The sequence below is a fragment of the Vitis riparia genome, chromosome 16 (assembly GCF_004353265.1).
Source record: "Vitis riparia cultivar Riparia Gloire de Montpellier isolate 1030 chromosome 16, EGFV_Vit.rip_1.0, whole genome shotgun sequence".
NCBI classification, from domain to species: domain Eukaryota; kingdom Viridiplantae; phylum Streptophyta; class Magnoliopsida; order Vitales; family Vitaceae; genus Vitis; species Vitis riparia.
This window is the reverse complement of record NC_048446.1, coordinates 20574770-20596189: the sequence shown is the minus strand read 5'-3', so window position 1 is coordinate 20596189 and position 21420 is coordinate 20574770. Positions and strand designations below refer to the sequence as shown.

The 21420-nt window shown below is 32.4% G+C and overlaps 1 protein-coding gene, 1 long non-coding RNA gene and 1 pseudogene across 7 annotated transcripts; 2 read left to right on the top strand and 1 right to left on the bottom strand.

Annotated features, from left to right (window-relative positions):
* The first annotated feature begins 2064 nt into the window (after nt 1–2064).
* On the top strand, nt 2065–2585 carry LOC117933495. The gene is made up of 3 exons (XR_004654295.1): nt 2065–2149; nt 2244–2328; nt 2438–2585. It is a non-coding gene; the product is annotated as an uncharacterized LOC117933495 (long non-coding RNA).
* A 376-nt stretch (nt 2586–2961) lies between these two features.
* On the top strand, nt 2962–16389 carry LOC117933398 (annotated as a pseudogene).
* LOC117933635 (LEAF RUST 10 DISEASE-RESISTANCE LOCUS RECEPTOR-LIKE PROTEIN KINASE-like 2.4) lies at nt 16339–20035 on the bottom strand. 6 transcript variants are annotated; one of them, XM_034855097.1, is made up of 6 exons: nt 19136–20035; nt 18842–18871; nt 18147–18182; nt 17929–17991; nt 17810–17833; nt 16339–17666 (listed from the first exon to the last, which is right to left on the bottom strand). In XM_034855097.1, the coding sequence occupies exons 1-6, from the start codon at nt 19974–19976 to the stop codon at nt 16543–16545; spliced, it is 2118 nt and encodes a 705-aa protein (XP_034710988.1). In that variant the 5' UTR covers nt 19977–20035; the 3' UTR covers nt 16339–16542. The 6 variants fall into 6 exon arrangements, with proteins under 6 accessions (XP_034710988.1, XP_034710989.1, XP_034710993.1 ...); XM_034855098.1 differs by having other exon boundaries at nt 17929–17979; XM_034855102.1 differs by having other exon boundaries at nt 16339–17042; nt 19136–20034.
* Nucleotides 20036–21420: the final 1385 nt, after the last annotated feature.

Here is a 21420-nt window from a genome sequence, read left to right as displayed (position 1 = left end):
TATTAGTGTCAGCTGGCTTGTTTCATTTAATTATCTGCATATTTATCCTTTGATTTGAGTGTTATTTTCTTTTATACTCCCCATGGTTTGAAGAGTGCGATCAAACCAATTTTTGCCCTAACCTTTGCTTCATTTTTCATGCACTCTAACAAAATTTATTTTTCACCACACTTCTTCATGGCTTGTGCAATACCAGCCACAACTGTACGCTAACAGTTCTTACTTTGCAGGTTTAATTAATTGCGCTTCCATTATATCCATCTGAACGAGAAGGTCATCTTATTCTAGGCATGGCAACAGAAAGGAGGAAAAGGAAGGAACATGTCCCTGCAACATGTGCACATGTCGGCAACACGGATTTCATTCAACAATGCATTCAATCTTCAATTTCACCTTTAATGCATATTTCCATATATTCTATTTTCCTATCATTGACCAATATTTAATTTTAAGTGTAGAAAAAGCTCCCAAAGTCCTGATATCTGGAAGGAAATTCATCACTGTGATTGCGCGCTTACCACCAGAAAAACACCAAGCCATCATAGATATGGGATTTGGGGGTCTGCTAACATTTGCCTATCGGGAGCTGAGATATGAGCTGTGCGGATGGCTCATATCTTAATATGACTTTACCTACCACAAGCTTAAAATGGCAACTGGTAGTGCTGTCAATGTTAATGAACAACATGTTAGCCAAGTCATGGGCATCCCTAACTCCGGGGAAGACTTGGTTATTGTTAAGAGAACAGGCTCCTCCAACCGCACATACACTCTCAGGGTTTTGGAGCAAAACCTTGACAATCTGCCCGTTGGTAATGATTTTTTAAAATCATTTTTAATTTTTTCTTGTGCTACTTTGCTGGCACCTAATTCCAAACTTGAAGGAAGCCATGACCTATGGGACACCATATGGGATTCTGATCTTGGTGTCCAAAGGAATTGGGCTAAGTTTCTGCTGCAACACTTAGAGGACGACATTAGGGAATATCGGCAAAAGCAGCCTACTTACATCCGAGGCTGCCTCATGTTCCTCCAGGTACAGTCAAGGGTCCACAATATTCTGCAATTAGGTTCAACTTTGTTTACATTTTATTTTAAAACTCATCGTTACTGTAATTCCATAATTTAATGCTTATTGTTTCGTATACTACCCTTGTATAGCTCTTTTATATGGCATTCTTCTATATGCCATCAGTTATTGTTGAGGTGACCCGGCTGCTTGCTGCCGCATGGAGTGACGATGTCATAAAGCACCGCTTAGCGGCTGAAATATCAACTTTCGGTGGATATGGGCATGTGGATGTATGCTATAAATGAACATAGCTTTTCGTATTAGTTAAATGACCATAGTAGCTTATTCAAGTCAGTCCCAATTTGTTGCTTCTCTAATTCAACTGATGGTGCATTGTGCAGGCACAGGAGCAGCCACAAAGCACACCTCACATGCAGGTACCATCAGTAGCCTCGACCTCCACAGCCGGTGACAATGCTACAAGGTATTGCATAGCCACTAACCACTCATACATGTTGTTCCATACAGACTCCATACAATACTATGCTTATAATATTTGTTGTTCCACTTTATAACAGGTTATTGAAGCCCGCATCAGTGAGACATCAGAGACTATGCTTAGATTAGCTTTGTCTTTGGTGTGGGATGTGGGTGCATTACGTTGCCGGCCCGATGGATCAGGGGGAATTCTTCCGTCCCTTGCCCATCAGCAAAGCACCACACTAAAGATCAACCAATGCAGCCAACACCAGTGAGGCAACCATCAGCTGAGGAAATTCAACCAAAAGACAGCCTCGTACCAACCCCCCATTCGCCAGTTGGAATGGGACCATCACCAGCTCCCACTTATTCCGAGCGACTGGTCCCACAGTCTCAGGTAGAGGCATCCCTTCCAGCTGAAGTGACAGTAGTGACAGTAGAGAATGCGGAAGAAGGTGAAGGTACAGATGGGAGTGGCAGCCAAGCCCCTAAACCTTCATCGATGAAGAGATATAAGCGGACCACTAAGAGGATTGTCAAGTGTCCTCCCGCTTGCAAAAGTCCGTTTGTCACCCAATGTGTTAAACAATTCCCAAAAATACCTCATGCAGATCGGGTAGTAGCAGATTATGCTTTGGCTGAAATGGGTGATCCTAGGTACACTTAGGATTTCTAAAACTCATTCTTATAATCATTTTATAGGTCAATAACTCTACATCATCATGACAAATTTACTTTCATGTCATTGTAGTGAGATTTTGTGCGACATGTATGGGATGTACATTAGACGGGAGGAACTTTCTTGTCTAAATGCAGGGCGGTGGGTTAATTCAATGGTAGGTTACTTATCCTTATGCCTTACTAAATTCACAATTAATAAGTCATATGAATCGATAAAGTGTTGATGGAGGTTGTAAAATATGTTATTTTACACAACTTTGGCAGATTGTTGCGATTGTCTCTCGCATGATGAATGGACAACAAGCACCACCAGCTCGCGCACACTTTTTTGAGCCTTCGTTCTCGGTGAGCCCTCTAATATCCTAAATTCACTTGGTCTGAAACTAGAAGAGTAGATGTTGATGTTTGTATTGATTCACCTCACCCTTGAACAGGTTGTTCTGAGCAACCTCAAATCTAATGCAACCACGCAAGTCATCCTGGAAAGATGCGCTATGTATCTGGATCCTGACACATTGGGCCATGATCTTAGTTCATGTGACATGGTAAATGAACATAGCTAAAGTTCAATTCCATAGTAATAAATGCAAGGGTATTGGGAATGACTATAAATTAATGACATAAAAGCTAATAACTCTTGAATTGTTATGCAGATGTTCATCCCGGTTTGCGAGAATAATCACTGGCACGTGCATGTTGTTAATTTTGCAGCTGGAAGAGTTGAGATACTTTCGTCATTGCCCCTAAGGCGGGGCAACAACATCAGTGCTGCAACGCGACGATTATCAATGGCACTCCACAAAGCACTGCATGCATATAGAATCCATATGGATGCGGATGTCTCAAGTTTTGTGCATGTCCAACCACACCTTCTCCAACAGCTGAATGGGTAAAGTATTCAGATATTCCAACGAAAACAAACATTTCTAAATAATTTGATTTATCAGATATCTATCATCTAACACATTTCTGATGTGTTATAGGTCCGATTGTGGTGTCCTCGTTCTAAAGTTCATGGAATTTTGGAATGGGGCGACCTTAACTACTTCAGTGGTAGAGGTTAGAGTTGGTTTACACTGTCAAACTTGGACTGTTTTTCTTTGTTTTTTTCCCAACCGCATGGAATAATTTTTTCCCATTTCCGTAGGACAAGACAAACATGTACAGACTCTAGCTAGTGTTGCAACTAGTGCTCAATGAACGCAACAGTGTCAGAGATACAATTATGGCCGCATGTCATTTGTGACTTCATAGTTCATGATAAGTTTCTTCCTATCTGCTGCTACGTACCAAAATGACCAAGGGTTGATTGTAGTTTGTCCAAAATTTATTAATTCATATCATGTTGTGTGCTGATGTGATTTGTTCCAATTGTAAAACCATTATTTATGTTCTATATGTGATGTATCTGATGAAGTATTCCACATCCCATTGTAACAGTGGCAGTTGGGTTATGCTGAATATGAGGACTTTATGTACAAGAATGGCCAACGTGTAAGGGAAAGGAAGAGTACCTGGTAATGCTGCTGCTGGAGCATATGGGGCGCAATAACAGCAGTGTAATAGGGCTGTTCATTTTTCCTTCAATATTGTAAAGGAAGGGAGTAGGAACATGGACAACACTCAGTATTTGTTCTTTTATTATAGTTAAGGGTGCTGGTCAGTGTTGTATTAGCGACTGATTGGACAACAACTGTGATTGTAAGATGTGATCCAAAGTGATAGGTTTATTATGGGTATGGTACTAATTTCATAAGAGAACAACAAACATAGACTGGAACCTATTTGTTTGTACACTGATGCAGTTTCAGTTATCCTTCTATACTCACATTAGTAAATTGTTTGATGGCTTTCCTTTCATATTTAGTTATTGTGTAAGCTTTTACATAGCATCTTCTGTTAATGTTATTGGTAAGTTGGGAGGTTTGTTTGGTTTGATTTACTACATTAGAAACAGTTTGCTGGTATACCAATAGTTTGCAATGGCGCCCTTCAAATCCTGATCTACTAGGGTTCAGGACTATTGCGCATCCTCATTGGCAAGGGCTACTCAGGGTTCCTAAATGATTGTGCATTTTGCTAATTTTGTGCTTCAAACCATGTACAGGTTGTTGTAGAAAAAATAAATGTGGTAGAAAACCAATAAATATTTGCTTCGCATGATCACCTTCCGTATCCAACCAAAACCATCGTAACTTGACATAACCAGAAAAATGAGAAAACAACAGTATGATTAAATAAATACTGAGAGTGAAAAATTGTCGGGAGAGCAAAATTTATCGAATATGGTTTAAGGTAGTGTCATGCTGCAATAGGTAATGAAATTAACTAATGAAAATCTGAAGTCACAGAATGGCTACATTTCTCGCAGGTGCGTTAAGGTAGTACCTGAGGTACATTAAGGTAGTATCTGAAGACCATTAAGGTAGTACCTTATGTGCATTAAGGTAATACCTGAAATTTCTTATGATTACATAAGGTACCGTTGGAGTAACCTATGAGAACATAACAATGTCATGCTGCAATAGGTAATGAAATTAACTAATGAAAATCTGAAGTCACATAATGGCTACATTTCTCGCAGGTGCGTTAAGGTAGTACCTGAGGTACATTAAGGTAGTACCTAAAGACCATTAAGGTAGTACCTAAAGACCATTAAGGTAGTACCTTATGTGCATTAAGGTAGTACCTGAAATTTCTTATGATTACATAAGGTACCGTTGGAGTAACCTATGAGAACATAACAATGTCATGCTGCAATAGGTAATGAAATTAACTAATAAAAATCTGAAGCCACAGAATGGCTACATTTCTCGCAGGTGCGTTAATGTAGTACCTGAGGTACATTAAGGTAGTACCTGAAGACCATTAAGGTAGTACCTTATGTGCATTAAGGTAGTACCTGAAATTTCTTATGATTACATAAGCTACCGATGGAGTCACCTATGAAAACATAACAACGTCATGCTACAATAGGTAATGAAATGAACTAATTGTGTCTGAAGTCATAGAAGAGCTACATTTCTCGCAGGTGCATTAAGGTAGTACCGGATGTACATTAATGTAGTACCTCAGGACCATTAAGGTAGTACCTGAGGTGCATTAAGGTAGTACATGAAATTTGTTATGATTACATACGCCACCGATGGAGTAACCTATGAGAACATAACAATGTCATGCTGCAATGTGTAATGAAATGAACTAATTGTGTCTTAAGTCACACAACAACAACATTTCTCAAATATGCACTAAGATAGTACCTAATGTACATTAATGTAGTACCTCAAGACCATTAAGGTAGTACATGTTTTGCATTAAGGTAGTACCTGATGCGATGAAACAATTCTGTCTTCGTTGACAAAAGATGTACACTACAAATTCCAACAAACATTACAAATTCACAAACACTACCAACAATTTCTACTAACCAACACATAATTTATGCATTTTAATTTTTTTATTATTATTATTATTATTATTATTATTATTATTCTCAACATATATTATTGAATTATCAAGTTTTTCGCCAATATATGATATTGCCTAATTATATTCATCAATTATTACCATCAATCTAAAAATCTGAATAAATACACCAGTTTTCCACCCAATTTCTAAATATGTCCACAACATTTTTCCATTTCATGAGTCTCCAATACACAAAAATATTGAGATCGAACAGCTGCTCATGCAATCCAAAATCGACATTCGCCTCAACCTATGCCATCACCAATGGAGGAAAAATTGCAAATACAACAACCACTCGAAAATCACTCTTCTGCTCCATTTTAAACAAAAAAAAATATTAAAAAAACAACCCTAAATACAAATTAATTACCTTCACATTTGATGTGAAGGTTACAGAAAAATGTGATCCAATGAGAAGAACACGAGATTTCTTCTTCATGAACCCAATATATCAGAGTTGTCGTTTCCATTCCGGTTCGCTATCCTAAACCAGATTTTCAGTCAACACGTACCCTCCTCAAGCCGTCTTCTTAACTCGACCTTGTTTCAATGAAGTGTTCCATTTGGTTCTTCACAATTACCACAAGCAACAAAAATTTCGATTCAGGTTTTCAAGTAAAGGTTTATACTTTCAAATGTGTGAAATTTTGCAAATTTTCACACCCTCTTCGATCTGAAGGGGTGACGAAATTGGGATGATCGGGTCCAAATGGTTAGGACTTTGAGAGGAGAAGGGGCTGAAGATAGAAAACTAGATTGGAGTTTAGGATTAAAGGCTTTAGAAATTAAATGAGAGAAATTGTTGAAAAATATACAAGATTCTCTGCTTCGCCTCGGTGACGGAGTGAAGACAGATGAGAGGAATGACTGCCAAAATGAGAGAGAGGGAAGAAAGAACGGCTGAACGCTAAGGTTTTCTTGTGGAAACCTTTGCTTCGCCTCCGTGACAGAGTGTAGAAAGATGAGAGGAATGGGTACCAAATGAGACAGAGGGAGGAACAACGGTCAGTCGCCTAGGGTGTTTTTTGTGTTTGATTTTGCAAAAGAAAACCGGTTCAGTTTCAGCCCGCGCTGAGATGGGCTGCTGACGTGGATACTTGGAGGGGCAAGCTCGGTAGAAAAAACACAGCCATCTCAGAGTGCATGAATTTGATATAAGTTTCCACATTAACAGATGTTTTTCATATTTCACAAACCTGGGTTCCAAAAACAATATTATTACCATATTGGCCCATGAAAACACAACTTTCCCTTTAAATAGACCAAACTTTTTTAGTCTGTACAAGTCAACCCAATGATATGTGGAAACGTGGCATGAGTGAGTTCAGGTTCGTTTCATCATCAAGTTTGTTGTTAGGTCGGATGGCCCACAATTGCTGACCGTTTTGTCTGCATGAGCTGGCTTTGTCGACCCCTCTGCCTTCTCAGGCTGGTGAGGTACAATTATGATCATTCACCCCAGGATGGGAATAGTACACGCATCCCAAGTACACCATATGTAATCATCTTTCTTGTGCAAATGACTTGGTGGACTTCAAACTTAAATAAAATCGAAATATTAATATATATATATATATATATATATAGACATAAGTAATTATCCATATTTTATTCTTAATTTTAATAAGTTATTAAAATATGCTCGCTAATATCACAAGCACCACTAGAGCAAATTTACTCTTAATTTGTTAAATAATATGCATCAAACATTAAAAAAAATATTATTTAATTAATTAGAAAAAATATAAAAGTGATCACTATAATATTCTTTATAGTGTTTTTAATATATTAATTAAATATTAAAAAATTATACATTTATCATAATTTATTTTATATTATATCATAATTTAATATTGTTGGCATTGTTTGTATCATCTTTGTGGTTAGGTGTCTCTCATTATAAGAGTAGTTTTGAATTTTCTAGTAAAAGCCCTATTCTCTTTATGCTTGCTTCATTCCTTTGAATGTTTTAAATGAACAAAAAAATAGAAAGAGAAGATTGTATTGTGTTAATGAAAGATAAGGTGAACTTAAGAGCTTGTTTTCAAACTAGTTGTTGTGGAGACACCAAAAAACTTGTTTCAAATAAGTTGTTTTTAAAAATAATTTTTTTTGTTTTAATTTTATAAAAAAAATATAAATTCAATTTATATAATAATAATAAAATTTAATTCAAATCTTATTAAAAATGAAAATAATTTTTTAATTACAAATAAATAAAAAAATAAATAGTTTTTAGTAGAACATAAATAGTAATATTATAATAAAATCATAGGTTATATATTTTTATTAAAAAATACATTATTCCAATATATGTTAGAAGCATAACGAAATTAATATGTTCATAAATATTAAAAAAACAAAATCCTTGTTTGGATAAATTGTTTTTTGAAATAATTTTTTGTTTTGATTTTATAAAAACATTGTAAATTTAATTTATATAATGTTAATTAAATTTAATTCAAATCTTATTAAAAATAAAAATAGTTTTGTAATTACAAATAAATTTAAAATGAATAGCTTTTAGTAGAACATAAATAGTAATATTATGATAAAATCATAAGTTATATTTTGTTTATTAAGAAATACACTATTTTAATTTATGTTAGAAATATAAGGATATTAACATCTTTGTAAATTTTTTTATTATTAAAAAAAATAAACATAATTTTAAAATAATTATCATCAATAATATTTCATTTAAAATGAATAACAAATAAAGTTTAATTTTTTTAACATGTAAATAAACTAAGTTTTCTTATTATACGTATACATTTAATACTTAATTATGAATATAATATGCTATAATGTTTTGATTGAATGTGCAATTAATTGGTTTGGTTTTTAAATTTCAAGTTATTCTTAAAAATCAAAAGATTCATTAAAATATTTAAATTATTAATTATATCTTACTTAATTTATAATCTATTTACTTAGTGAGAAAAATAAAAAAATATAGTCGTTTGTATAGGAGAAATAATAAAGTTATAACTCATAATATATCACTTCTAAAGTTCATTTTTCTAATAGAAAATTGGAAAAAATTATAAAAATATAATTATATGCAGAAAATAATCAATAAAGTAATTATGAAACAATTTTAATCCATAAATTTTTAGAATTAATGAATTTATTATTTGAGTTTTAAATTATTTTTAAAAAATATTAGATTTATCCATGATTCCAACACATTAAATTTTATTTAAATTAAAGTTTATCATCAAAGTTCAACGTATCCTAAGATTAACTAAAGCAACAACCCCACTTCACCACTTTACCACATGAGCTAAGATGAAAAAGCATGTCTCAAATACTTCACGTTAGGGAGAAGTGAGAACAAAGAAAAAATGAAAAAAAGATAAAAAGACTTGGAGATAATCTTTAAAATATAGCATGCTAGAATCTAGCAATGGCTAATATATTCCTCATCTTATGGCAAATATAGACCCATATTGAGCTATCCCTTTGGGTCCTAGCCATTTAATCTTAGTTTAGGGGTAGCCTAGATAGGTTTGTGTTGACCCTAAAGTTGCCTCCTAGGCCAAATTGGGCTTTGATAATGCTAGGCCTCAAACGTGCTGGGCTAGCCCAAATCCAAGCTAGCTAGCCCTGCCCTGCCCTGCCAACTAGCCCATGGGTCTGCTGGGCCTTTAAGGACCAAATACTGCATATTAATTCTAGAGACCCCGTCTTTAAAAACTGAAAATCTGGTCTGCAAATGGAGTCCTTTCAGGAAAGGCAGAACCTAAAAGTAAGAAAGCAAGAAGCAATTTAACAATTGTTATTGTTTTTTTTTTTTTTTGTTGTTGGGGGGCTGTTTGGACGAAATTTCTATTGTTGGAATTCTTATGCTTTAGTTACAAGTCATGGTTTATTTTCTATCATGACCACATAGTATATACGATGAATTTTTAAGAAAAACATTATTTCATGTGCTTTAAGAAGAATCACATGCACGACCAATTAGTATATAAAAATCACTACAATATTAAAATATTTTCTGGTGGCTATGCATTCAATATTACAATATTAAGTTGGTAATTGTTAGATGCTAGATTGCCTGTGGAATATGCCATGGATTAGAAATAGTTAGAAAATAGTCATCAAATAAAGTGAGTTTCAATAATAATTTATGTTACTATTAGATGCTAAATGATTTCTTAAACAATATTCCAGGCTATTTCATTGGGTTCCAAAATGCCTTCTAGGGGGACAAGCCCAAAAACTAGTCCATGATCCTAACTCGGCCTAAGTCTGTGTATGGATATGGACCAGCCTAAGTTGTGGCTTACCACTAGGCTTGACCCATGAGCCTTTTGTTGGGGTTGATCCTTTGAGAGGCATTTTGGAATCGAATGAAATAGCCTAGTTGTGTATGGGCTGATCACTAGGACTACCCTAAGAGCCTATTGTTAGGCTTGCTCCTCTGGAAGGCATTTTGGAACTAAATGAAATTAGCCAAGAGTTGATAAACTCGTTTATAAGCCTTTTATGTTAATGTTCTGGCTGAAATGGAGTAATGTTTAAAACAACATCACATTATTAAATTTTCCATTTTCACAACTCAAATCATACAAATAATTAAATAAATTACTTTTATGAAGAGATGACCTACTCTATTGATTTTATTTGATTATTGTCTTTTCATCTCTGACCCTCAGCCGATTGCATAGGCTAGCACCTAAACCAAAACATGATTTTCTAGTGAATGCCTTTCAAGTGATAGTTTAAGAGTTCAAGCCACCTTATAGTATATGTCTATCATTATTATTCATTTTTAGTGTAAAATTGAAGGAGTAAATAGAAATTCCATCAAAATTCTTAGCCGATCCCTTTCAAGCATCATAGTCCTTCAGTAATTCCAATAAGACTAGCTATGTTGACATTGACTATTATATTGTCATCAATCATATAGTCCATTATGCATGTGTCAATTTCAAACAATAGCCTACCAATGAACTTTCTTAGTAATAAATGGACATTTTTCCTCGCCTTGGAAGACTTTAACACCTTTGAAGTAAGACATGTGATAGAAGAAGAATCTATGAACTTTTCAACTATAGGTTTTTGTGGAAAAGTGGGTAATATACATCAAGAAAATGACAAATAATCTTTTTTGTTTTGTCTAGCTTGACTAACTAGATAAGATATTGATTAATCTTTATTGTCAAGGTGCCTTGGCAGCTCCTTCAAGTAACCAAGAAAATTCAATCCTTAAAATTACTTAGTTTGTACTATCATTGCAAGTAAATGCCAAATGTTATTTATCATCTCCTTATCAATGTTAAACAAATGAAAATTATGAAATTACGTAAACTAAGGTCAAATTTAATTGATGGTCTAGACTAGGATAAAATATTAATGAAACATGATGATAAGTATATATATATATACTTAAACAAAAACATGTTTGTCTAGTGAATGCCTTTCAAATGATAGCTTAAGAGTTCAAGGCACCTTATAGTATATGTCTATCATTAGTATTCATTTTTAGTGTAAAATTGATGGAGTAAATAGAAATTCCCTCAAAATTCTTACCTGGTCCCTTTCAAGAATCATAGTCCTTCAATAATTCCAATGAGACTAGCTATGTTGACATTGACTATTATATTGTCATCAATCATACAGTCCATTATACATGTGTCAATTTCAAACAATAGCCTACCAATGAATTTTCTTAGCAATAAATGGACATTTTTCCTAAACTTGGAAGACTTTAACACCTTTGCGGTAAGACATGTGATAGAGGAAGAATCTATGAACTTTTCAACAATAAGTTTTTGTGGAAAAGTGGGTAATATACTTCAAGAAGGCGACAAATAATCTTTTTTGTTTTTTCTTGCTTGACTAACCAAATAAAATATTGATTGATCTTTATCATGAAGGTGCCTTGGCAACTCCTTCAAGTAGCTAGGAAAGTTCGGTCTTTAAAATTGCTTAGTTTGTACTATCATTGCAAGAAAAAGGTAAATGTTATTTATCATCTTCTTATAAATATTAAACAAATGTAAATTATGAAATTATGTAAAATAAGGTCATATTTAATTGATGGTCTAGACTAGGATAAAATATCAATGAAATCTATATGTGTGTGTGCGCAATATTTTAATTTATATTATGATATGAATATACTTTTTTTTTTTGTTTTTGAAACCAAAATTTTATCTTTTAAAATTAGATTTTCTTTTTTCTGTTATTCAAAGTTATTAAGATGAAATATTTTGAAAAGAAATATTTTAGAGATCCAATGAATATGAGATATAAATTTACTATCCAAAATATAAGTATATTCCATTTTTCTTCATGAGATTGTTAAATTCAATAATATCATAAATCATAGCCTTCCAATAAGACTTTGACTACTATATTATCATAAATCATATATCATATGGTCTATTATACATGTGTCGTCTTCAAACAATGGCCTATCGAGTGAATTTTCTTAGCAATAAATGGATGTCTTTGCCTTGGAAGACTTTGACTCTTTGCAATAAGATATGTGACAGAGGAAGAATCTATGAAATTTTCAAATATGGATTTTTGTGTAAAAGTGGGTGATATATTTCAAGAAGGCGACAAATAATCTTTTTGGTTTTGTCTTGCTTGACTAACCAAATAAGATATTGATTGATCTTTATTACGAAGGTGGCAAGGCACCTTCCTCAAGTAGTAAAAAAAAGCCAAATATTATGTATCATCATCTTATGAATGTTAAACAAATGGAAAGGGATAAAATTATACAATTTAAGGTCATATTTAATAGAGGGTTTCGACTAGGATAAAATATTAATTTGTTTTTTATATATAAATATATATAATTTTAATTTGTATTATAATATAAATATGCTCTTATTTTTTTCTTTTTGGAATAAAAATTTTATTTTTTTTAAATTAGATTTTTATTTTGTTCAAAGTGATTGAAATGAAAAAAAAAATCAAAATGAATATTTAAGAAATCCAATGAATATGAGAAAAAAATCTATTATCTAAAAGGCATGTATATTCCATGTTTTTCATGAGATTATTAAATCTCATATAAAGGGATATGATAAATAAAATGAATAATCATTTATCTTGTCTATTTTTCAACCAAACATAAAATAAAGTTGATATGATCTTAAGAGCATAGCATGTATCTTAGATAAAATAAACAAAAATAAAATAAAAAATAAAAAGGTTATTATGATTTGCAAATAAAACTAAAATATAAATCAATTATTTTGAAGAATATGAATGTCAATTACTACATCAACAACCCTTGCATGTGGATCAAAATTCTTAGTTGGTCCCTTTCAAGCACCATATTCCTTCAATAATTCTAATAAATCATACAGTGTATTATGCATGTGTCAATTTCAAACAATGGTCTACCAATGAATTTTCTTAGCAATAAATGGACAGCATCATATTCCTTCAACAATTCCAACAAGACTGGTTTTGTTAACATTGACCACTATATTGTCCTAAATCATATGGTCCATTATACATGTCTCAATTTCAAAAAATACTAATGGATTTTCTTAGCAATAAATGGATCTATGAACCTTGACTTGGAAGACTTTAACTCCTTTGCATTAAGAAATATGATAGAGGGAATGATCTATGAACTTTTCAAATATGGATTTTAGTGGAAAAGTGGGTGGTATATTTCAAGAAGGTGATAAATATTTTTTTTTTGGTTTTGTCTTGCTTGACTAACCAAATAAGATATTAATTAATCTTGATTGCAAAGGTTCCTTGGCAGCTTCTTTAAGTAGCTAGGAAAATTCAATATTTAAATTTGCTTGGTTTGCACTATCATTGTCAAAAAACGCAAAATGTTATCTATAATCTTCTTATGAATGTTAAACACATGTAAATGTAAATGATGAAATTATGTAAATTAAGGTCATATTTAATTTATGGTCTAGAGTAGGACAAAATATTAAGAAATGTGATAATTTCTTTTTATATATATATTTTTATTAAATTTTGAACAATAATTATGATAACATTTTATAATAATAAAAAAATAAAAATAAATTTATGTATATATATATATATATATATATATATATATATTATAATTTGATATTTTAAAAAATATTATTATATAAGATCATATAGTAAATATTATAAAAATATTAGGTCAAGTTTGAATTAGTTTCAAATTATCCAAATCTTCATCAAAATTTAGCTAAAATTGAATTGTTGTAAAAATAAATAATAATAATTTAAAAATAATAATTGTCAATAGTATTTTATTTAAAATGAATAATGAATAAAGTTTAACTTTTTAACATGTAAATGAGTCAAGTTTTATTACATGCATACATTTAGTACTCAATTTCTACAATTAATTGGATCAATTTTTTTTTATTGCAAATTATTCTTAAAAGTTAAAGGATTTGTTAAAAAAATTAAATTATTAATTATTTTTTACTTAATTTATAATTTATTTACCTAGTAAAAAAAAATTTTAAATAGTTGTATGTACAGAAGAAATATTAAAGTCATGACTCATTATACATCAATTTTATTCTTCTTTTTTTATTTTTTATTTATTTTTTTGCTTTGATGACTAAATGATCTATTTTTTAGTTCCAAATTATTTTAAAAAAATTTTAAATTTAATAAAAACTATCACTTGATTTGAAGTTTATTTTTCTAGTGGAAAAATTTATAAAAATATAGTTATGTGTAGAAAAGAAATAATAGAGTCATTATAAACCAATATTTATCCATGAAATTATGGTATTAATAAGAATATTGTTTGAGTTTTAAAGTATTGTTAATAAATCCAACCTATTAAATTTTATTTAATTTGAAGTTCATTTACTTAGTGAAAAAAAAAATCATAACATAATGATTCTATATAGAAGAGAAATATTAAAGTTGTTCTAAATTAATTTTTATTCATAATAGAAGAGAAATATTAGAGTTGTTACAAATTAATTTTTATTCATAACATTCTAATATTAATTGGGTCACTATTTAAGTTTTAAATTATTTTTAAAATTTTCTAAATTCATTAATGAATTTAACACATTAAGTGTTGTTTAATTTGGAATTCATTTATCTAATGAAAAAAATCAAAAATAATAATTCTATATAAAAGAAAAATAATAGTCATTTTAAACTCATTTTATTCGTAAATTTTTTATATTAATTGAATCAGTATTTAAGTTTTAAGTTGTTATATATAGTTACTATCTATTTCACTTTATTTTTAAAAATTAAAAATAGAAAAACAATATCAATGTTATGAATTTTTAAAAATTATTTTCTATTTTTAAATCACTCGTCAAATGGGCTCTTATTTTCTTATAAATTACCATAAATTTGAATTTTTGGGGCTTGACATGGTAAGTAGAAGAAGCCAACCAAAATTAAATTTGCAACCCCTCCTAAAATATTAATCCAACAATACTGAAAAATCATTTTTGGTCAGCTCTCCCTCTTTTATGAGCTTGAAGCCTTCCACAACATCATTTCTCTCAAACTAGCCGTTGGGGAAGACCGTGATAACTCTCTCTCTTCCCTCTCCCGCCCAACCCCTCCTTCCACCTTTCAAAACCCTAAGCCCTCCCCGCCAAAACATTATCCCCAACCCGCATTCTCACAAAAACCCCAACTTCGAGCCCCTCAAGAACCGTCGGATCCGCCAACTCGACGTGGGCCACCTCAACCATGCACTCTCCTCCCTTGATCTCATGACCCTGCAAAACGCCCCACCAGACCTCACCACCTACTCCATCCTCCTCAAGTCCTGCATCCGATTCCGCAACTTCCAACTCCGGAAACTCGTCCACCGGAAGCTAATTCAGTCTGGACTTGAGCTCGACTCGGTTGTGTTGAACACTCTGATCAGCTTGTACTCCAAATGTGGCGACACCGCAACCGCTAGGTTGATTTTTGAGGGAATGGAAAATAAGAGAGACTTGGTTTCATGGAGTGCGATGGTCTCATGTTTTGCGATTAACAGCATGGAGTTGCAAGCAATTTGGACATTTTTTTATTTTCTCGAATTGGGTTTTTACCCAAATGAGTATTGCTTTGTGGCCGTGATTCGGGCTTGTTCAATGAGTTGGGGAGATAATTTATGGGTTTGTGGTGAAAACCGGGTATTTTGAGGCTGATGTGTGTGTTGGGTGTGAATTGATTGATGTGTTCGTGAAGGGTAGTGGTGACTTGGGCTCAGGTTATAAGGTGTTCGAGAAAATACCAGAGAGAAATTTGGGTACTTGGACTTTGATGACAACTAGATTTGCGCAATTGGGTTGTGCCAGAGATGCAATTGAATTGTTTTTGGATATGGAATTGAGTGGTCATGCACTGGATCGGTTTACATATGGTAGTGTCCTTTCTGCTAGTACAGAGTCAGGATTGTTAGCACTAGGGAAGCAATTGCATTCCCAAGTTACACGTTTGGGATTGGCTTCAGATGTTTGTGTTGGTTGTAGCTTGGTGGACATGTATGCAAAGTGTACAGCAGATGGGTCCGTGGATGATTTGAGGAAGGTATTTGATCGGATGCCTGAGCATAATGTTATGTCTTGGACCGCAATTATCACAGCATATGTGCAAATTGGAGAGTGTGATAAGGAAGCTATTGAACTTTTCTGCAAGATGATATCTGGCCATGTACAGCCTAATCATTTCTCATTTTCAAGTGTTCTCAAGGCATGTGGAAACCTTTCTGATCCTTATAAACATGCTTTAAGGGAAATGGAGAAATTTATTAGATAATTCAAGGTGAATACAGAAGACTACCCTCAGTCCAAGGGTGCCAAGGAACTGCCTCTGGCTAAAACATTACCTTGGTACATATATGGATCTTACAGAAGCACTAACCCTTGCATCTAAACCAATCAACCACAAAGTATTACAGGACAGAGAATGAGAGTAGCTGTTGCGAGGCACTACCTTCCCTCCAAGCTGATCGTCATTGTCGCATTTCGTGAAGAAATTGGTACCCCGACTGGATTGTTCATATGATCCTCAACTGACATCTCCCTGGAGTACAGAGTAGGCCTGGGGGGCATTTGCAGGAGTTCAACTTCACCTTCTAGCATCTCCAATGCCTTGCTCATTGAAGGGCGATCCGTGGGATTCATCTGTACACACCATAATGCAACTATGACTATCTTCCTTATATACTTGTGTTCGTCCTCAGTGGCATCTCCAATTTCCATGTCTTCTCCTTGATCTATTCGATCATAAATCCATGATGGGAAGTATGTTTGGCTTTGCTCTAGACATGTATTTGCATGCTTCCTTTTCCCCACCATTTCCATTAATAACATTCCAAAACTATACACATCAGCTTTATATGAAACACCTCCAATGTTCTTGTAGAATAATTCTGGAGCAATATATCCTAATGTTCCTCGAGCAGCAGTTAGAGACACAATGCTTTCTTCTATTGAATGTAATTTTGCAAGGCCAAAATCAGAAACTTTTGGGATAAAGTTTGCATCAAGAAGAATATTGTGTGGCTTGATATCAAAATGCAGAATTTGCATGTCACAACCTTGATGTAAGTATTCAATCCCACGACCCACACCTAGTGCAATCTTATATAATCTTTCCCAACTCAAAAGAATGTTGTTTTCAAGTTTAGAAAAAAGAAACTTATCAAGGGACCCATTAGGCATATATTCATACACCAGAGCCCACTTTAATCCCTCTACACAAAATCCAACAAGTCGCACTATATTAACATGGTGAATCCTTCCAATCGTGGCTACTTCATTGATAAAATCTTGTCCATTAGTTTTATGCATAACCAAAACTTTTACAGCTACAATTTGACCGCTTCGAAGTTTTCCTTTATATACAAAGCCAAAGCCTCCTTGTCCTAATTTATTACTAAATTTGTTAGTCATCTTCTTTATATCTGAATATGAGTACTTGATCAACTGAAGATTTTTATGACTCTGTAAAAATTCTTCAACATCATCATCTAACGATAAATGTCTTCGTCGAAACTTGTAGACTAAATAGGCAAATAGGCACAATATCCCCGGCACAAATCTTCCTATGACTGAATATAAATCAAACATGAAATGAATAAAGGTTTTAGAAAAAGGAATACGATCATTGTAAATACTTTTCATGAATTTTGATATGAAATTCTCATTATATTATTCTTCCACAAAATTAATAGTAGGAATTTGAAAGCCTTACCGATAATTCGCAATATCCATGCTCCTAACAAGAAAGAAATAAAAATTGGATAAAAAATGTGGACTGAGCGACATAAACACAACTAAAAAACAGGCAGATTTGAGTGAAGAAAGCCTTACCAATCATGCTGATGTTGCAATAATAGTTGTAAGCGCAATAATTTCCAAGTTCTTCTTTCAATGCTGTACATGTATTAAAGAAATTTTAGTCATCATAAATCTTGGAAGGAATAAAATTTGAAGAGTTTACTCTATCGTAGTTATTAACTGAACTAGGATTTGGAGGATGTATTTATTCTTAGAAGAAATTAACAGTTGAAACTTGTAATTTTAATTACCTTTAAATGGAAGGGTAGTCGGATCGAGTAGAAAACCTGTTAACAGGAAAGGACATGAATAGTATTTCTTAAAAGTAAACGAAATGATAAGCAGGCACTTGGACATTACATGAGGTATTCTAGAAAATTAACCCATAAAAATCATCTTACAAGGTTTCATGTGGTCTTCCCATCCATTTTTGAAGAAAAATCCTAGTAGAAGAGGTTATTAAACATTTGTGCATGGCATAGGGTTCATACTTCCCCCCCCCCCCCCCCCCCCAAAAAAAAAAAAAAAAAGAGGGGGTGGTTTAAGTGCTAAAAGTAAAAGTAGTAGTTTTTGTAATTTATATTAAAAAAAATTAAACAACATTAAGGTGGTTTTAATTGCTGAAAGCAACTTGTTTTCATTTTTGAGATGATTTGTTTTTTATTTTATATTAACTTATTCCTTATTTCTTAAATTTTTTTACTAAATAGAAAAATATCAAAATATGTAACATTTTCTTAATGCCAAAAATAACATGTACTCGTAAAACAAATGTCATTTATTTTTTGACTTTAAAATACTTAATACAAATAAAATATTTAAAAATAAATAATTAAAACTTAACACTATTAAACGCTATTTAATATTAAGTTTTATTTCGAATTAAATAAAAAAAAACACCACCTAAAAAATATATATATGATAACAAAAATTCCCAAAGTCTTACCAAAAAAAGGATACAGATACTTCCTAAACCCTGCATGATTAAACCAAAAGAGTCAAATTAATTAAGTTGACGACCTATGGATTTGAAAATCCTAGTTATTGAAGTGAAGTACAACATAATTGGATTTTCAAGGATATTTTTTGAAAATGATTTTAAGAAGCTTTTTACCTTGAAAGATAATATTTTCCATTGGTTAGAAAAGTTGAATAGGCTTTCTAAAATCATTGTTAAAAGGACTCTTAATAGAGAACTCAAATTGGAATTAAAGCTCTCATCGTATAAATTCATACTCACAGTTTGTGTCCGAGCACCAAGTGCCCCCGTAGAGGCATTTCCTTGATCTGTAACATCGTATGGTATTATTATTATAGTCTACATCGCAGGCTAGCCCTTTCACACTGCATTCTGTAATGCAGAGGCGATGCAAAAATGAAAGCTCGATCCCCATAAGTAGCTTTTCTTGCAAATCTGAGATTGAATAACTGCTGAGCTCTGATTGAGCAACAAAAGTCAAGGCGATGGTGCATGATTCCCGAATAAGTCCCGCCTCCAGAGACTTTCCTGCTAGCACATAAGCATATGTCCGTGAGGAAGAGGAAATGTTGTCTTCGGATCTGTTGCAAAGAACAATGGGAATGTAGTTTTGATCACTGATTGGCCTTCCACAGCTCAACAAAACTATTGTATTGCGTTCCCATTCATCAGGGCAATAATATGGATCTTTATAATCTGGATATGGATCGAAATTATGTAGCATATTCGAGAAGGACCAACAGGACGGCATGGAGAAGGAGGAATAGAGAGGAGTGGAGAAACAGTCTCCCTTCTTTTGGCCAGGATCCAGCATCCGAATGGTATAGTTGTGGTAGTTGATCTCAGCCACAAAGTATCTCTTACCGCCCTGCTTGAACACGGTCAGATTGTTCTCACAAATCAATTCATACTTTGGGTCACCACAGCCTGACGGGTCACCTTGCAATCGGAAAGGGTAGGTGATGTTCCGAATACCTCCGCATGAAGATGGCTTGCATGTCTGGTGCTGCTGTTGATCATTAGCAACACATATAGAAAGGAAGCAGGCGCAGAGTAGTGTTAGCAGGCCTATTTCCAAAACTTGCGCCTCCCTCAACATCATCGACTTTGAGAGAAAGATGCTGTATTTTGGGGTTGTAAGTTTCGTAGAGAGTTATTAAAATTACGAGGGATTCTGCGTTTGGGGTTGTAAGTGTCTGTGTTTTTGGGTTGCAAGAGTCTTACTTCCGACCAAAAGTCATCATTTTTATTTTATAACTTGTATGAATGTTACTTGAATACATTAATTAATTAATTACTCCATAATGTTTAATTTTTCTACCTTTGTATCTTCATGTTCTTGAATATTAATTTCTTCCCATTGGTCAAAAATGTTGGGCTTGACTTTTCTGAGTTTTCTCCATCCTTAGATTCCTGGTCAATTAATCCGTCTCACAAATGCTATTGGAAAAGCCCACTACTTGACTTTTTTGCATGGAAGAGGAGCTAGACGATCCTTCCAATAAACGTTGCTGAAAAATTTTATGACTTATTCTTAGGCTTGATATGTCTACATCCACACTTTTCCTGTCAATCCTTCTCATACGCACTATAGAAGTAACTTCCTACATGACTTTTATAGAAAATGTGCTAAGACAATCCTTCCCATAAAAGTCTTGGAAAAATTTAGTATTATATTTTTCAGGGAACATGAGATTCCTTGATTAAAGTTTTATTAGAGTCAAATAAAGCAGCTGGTCATTCACCTATTAGAAAATTTAGCTAATCTAATCTAATAGATGGTAGGGTTAAGGAATTGCATGTAAGTATTTGACCTTTTTTCTTGGAAAAATAGAGATTTTTTTATATGAGTACGTAATTTTAAAAAATAAATTTTAAATTACTATAATGAAAAAAATAATTTCAAATTTATGATAATTTTTGTCAAATAGGAGGGAGGGATTTTTTTTTTTTAAAATCATCTCTTCAAAAGACAATGTATATTCTTTTTTTTTAAAAATCTTTTTTTCAAATTACTAAAAATGAGAAATTGTCTCTAGAAGAAACGATTTCCACCAATAAAATAAGAAGTTGGAAATCGTCTCTTGAAGAGACGATTTCCACCAAAAAAAAAAATAAGCAATTGGAAATCATCTCTTAAAGAGACGATTTCCACAAAAAAATTTAAAAAATAAAATTTAATATACATTATAATACTATTAATTATCTATATATTATAAAAATAATAATACAATTTAATATAAAAATATATTATAAATCCAATTTGGAATTAAAAAATTAATTATACTTATATAATTATTATAAATATATATTATAAAATTAATTAATTTTATTTGCGAAATTTAATATAAGATAAATAATATTTATCTTTTTTTTTTTTCACTTTGCAATTAAAAAACCTATTATCAATTCATGTGAAAAATGAGTTTAAAAAAACAAATTTGTTATTAATTTATTAAATAATTATTTACAAAATAAATAATTTTGTTTTGTTTTAATTTTTAAATTAATTTTATTATATAAATTTTAAAATTAAAAGTATTAAG

Coding starts and splice junctions, on each gene's coding strand:
- LOC117933635 (XM_034855097.1), bottom strand. CDS start 19,976: ATGATGTTGAGGGAGGCGCAAGTTTTGGAAATAGGCCTGCTAACACTA. Junction 18,183..18,841: donor GTATCTGTATCCTTTTTTTG/GTAAGACTTTGG, acceptor TCCTGTTAACAG/GTTTTCTACTCGATCCGACT. Junction 17,992..18,146: donor GACTACCCTTCCATTTAAAG/GTAATTAAAATT, acceptor ATACATGTACAG/CATTGAAAGAAGAACTTGGA.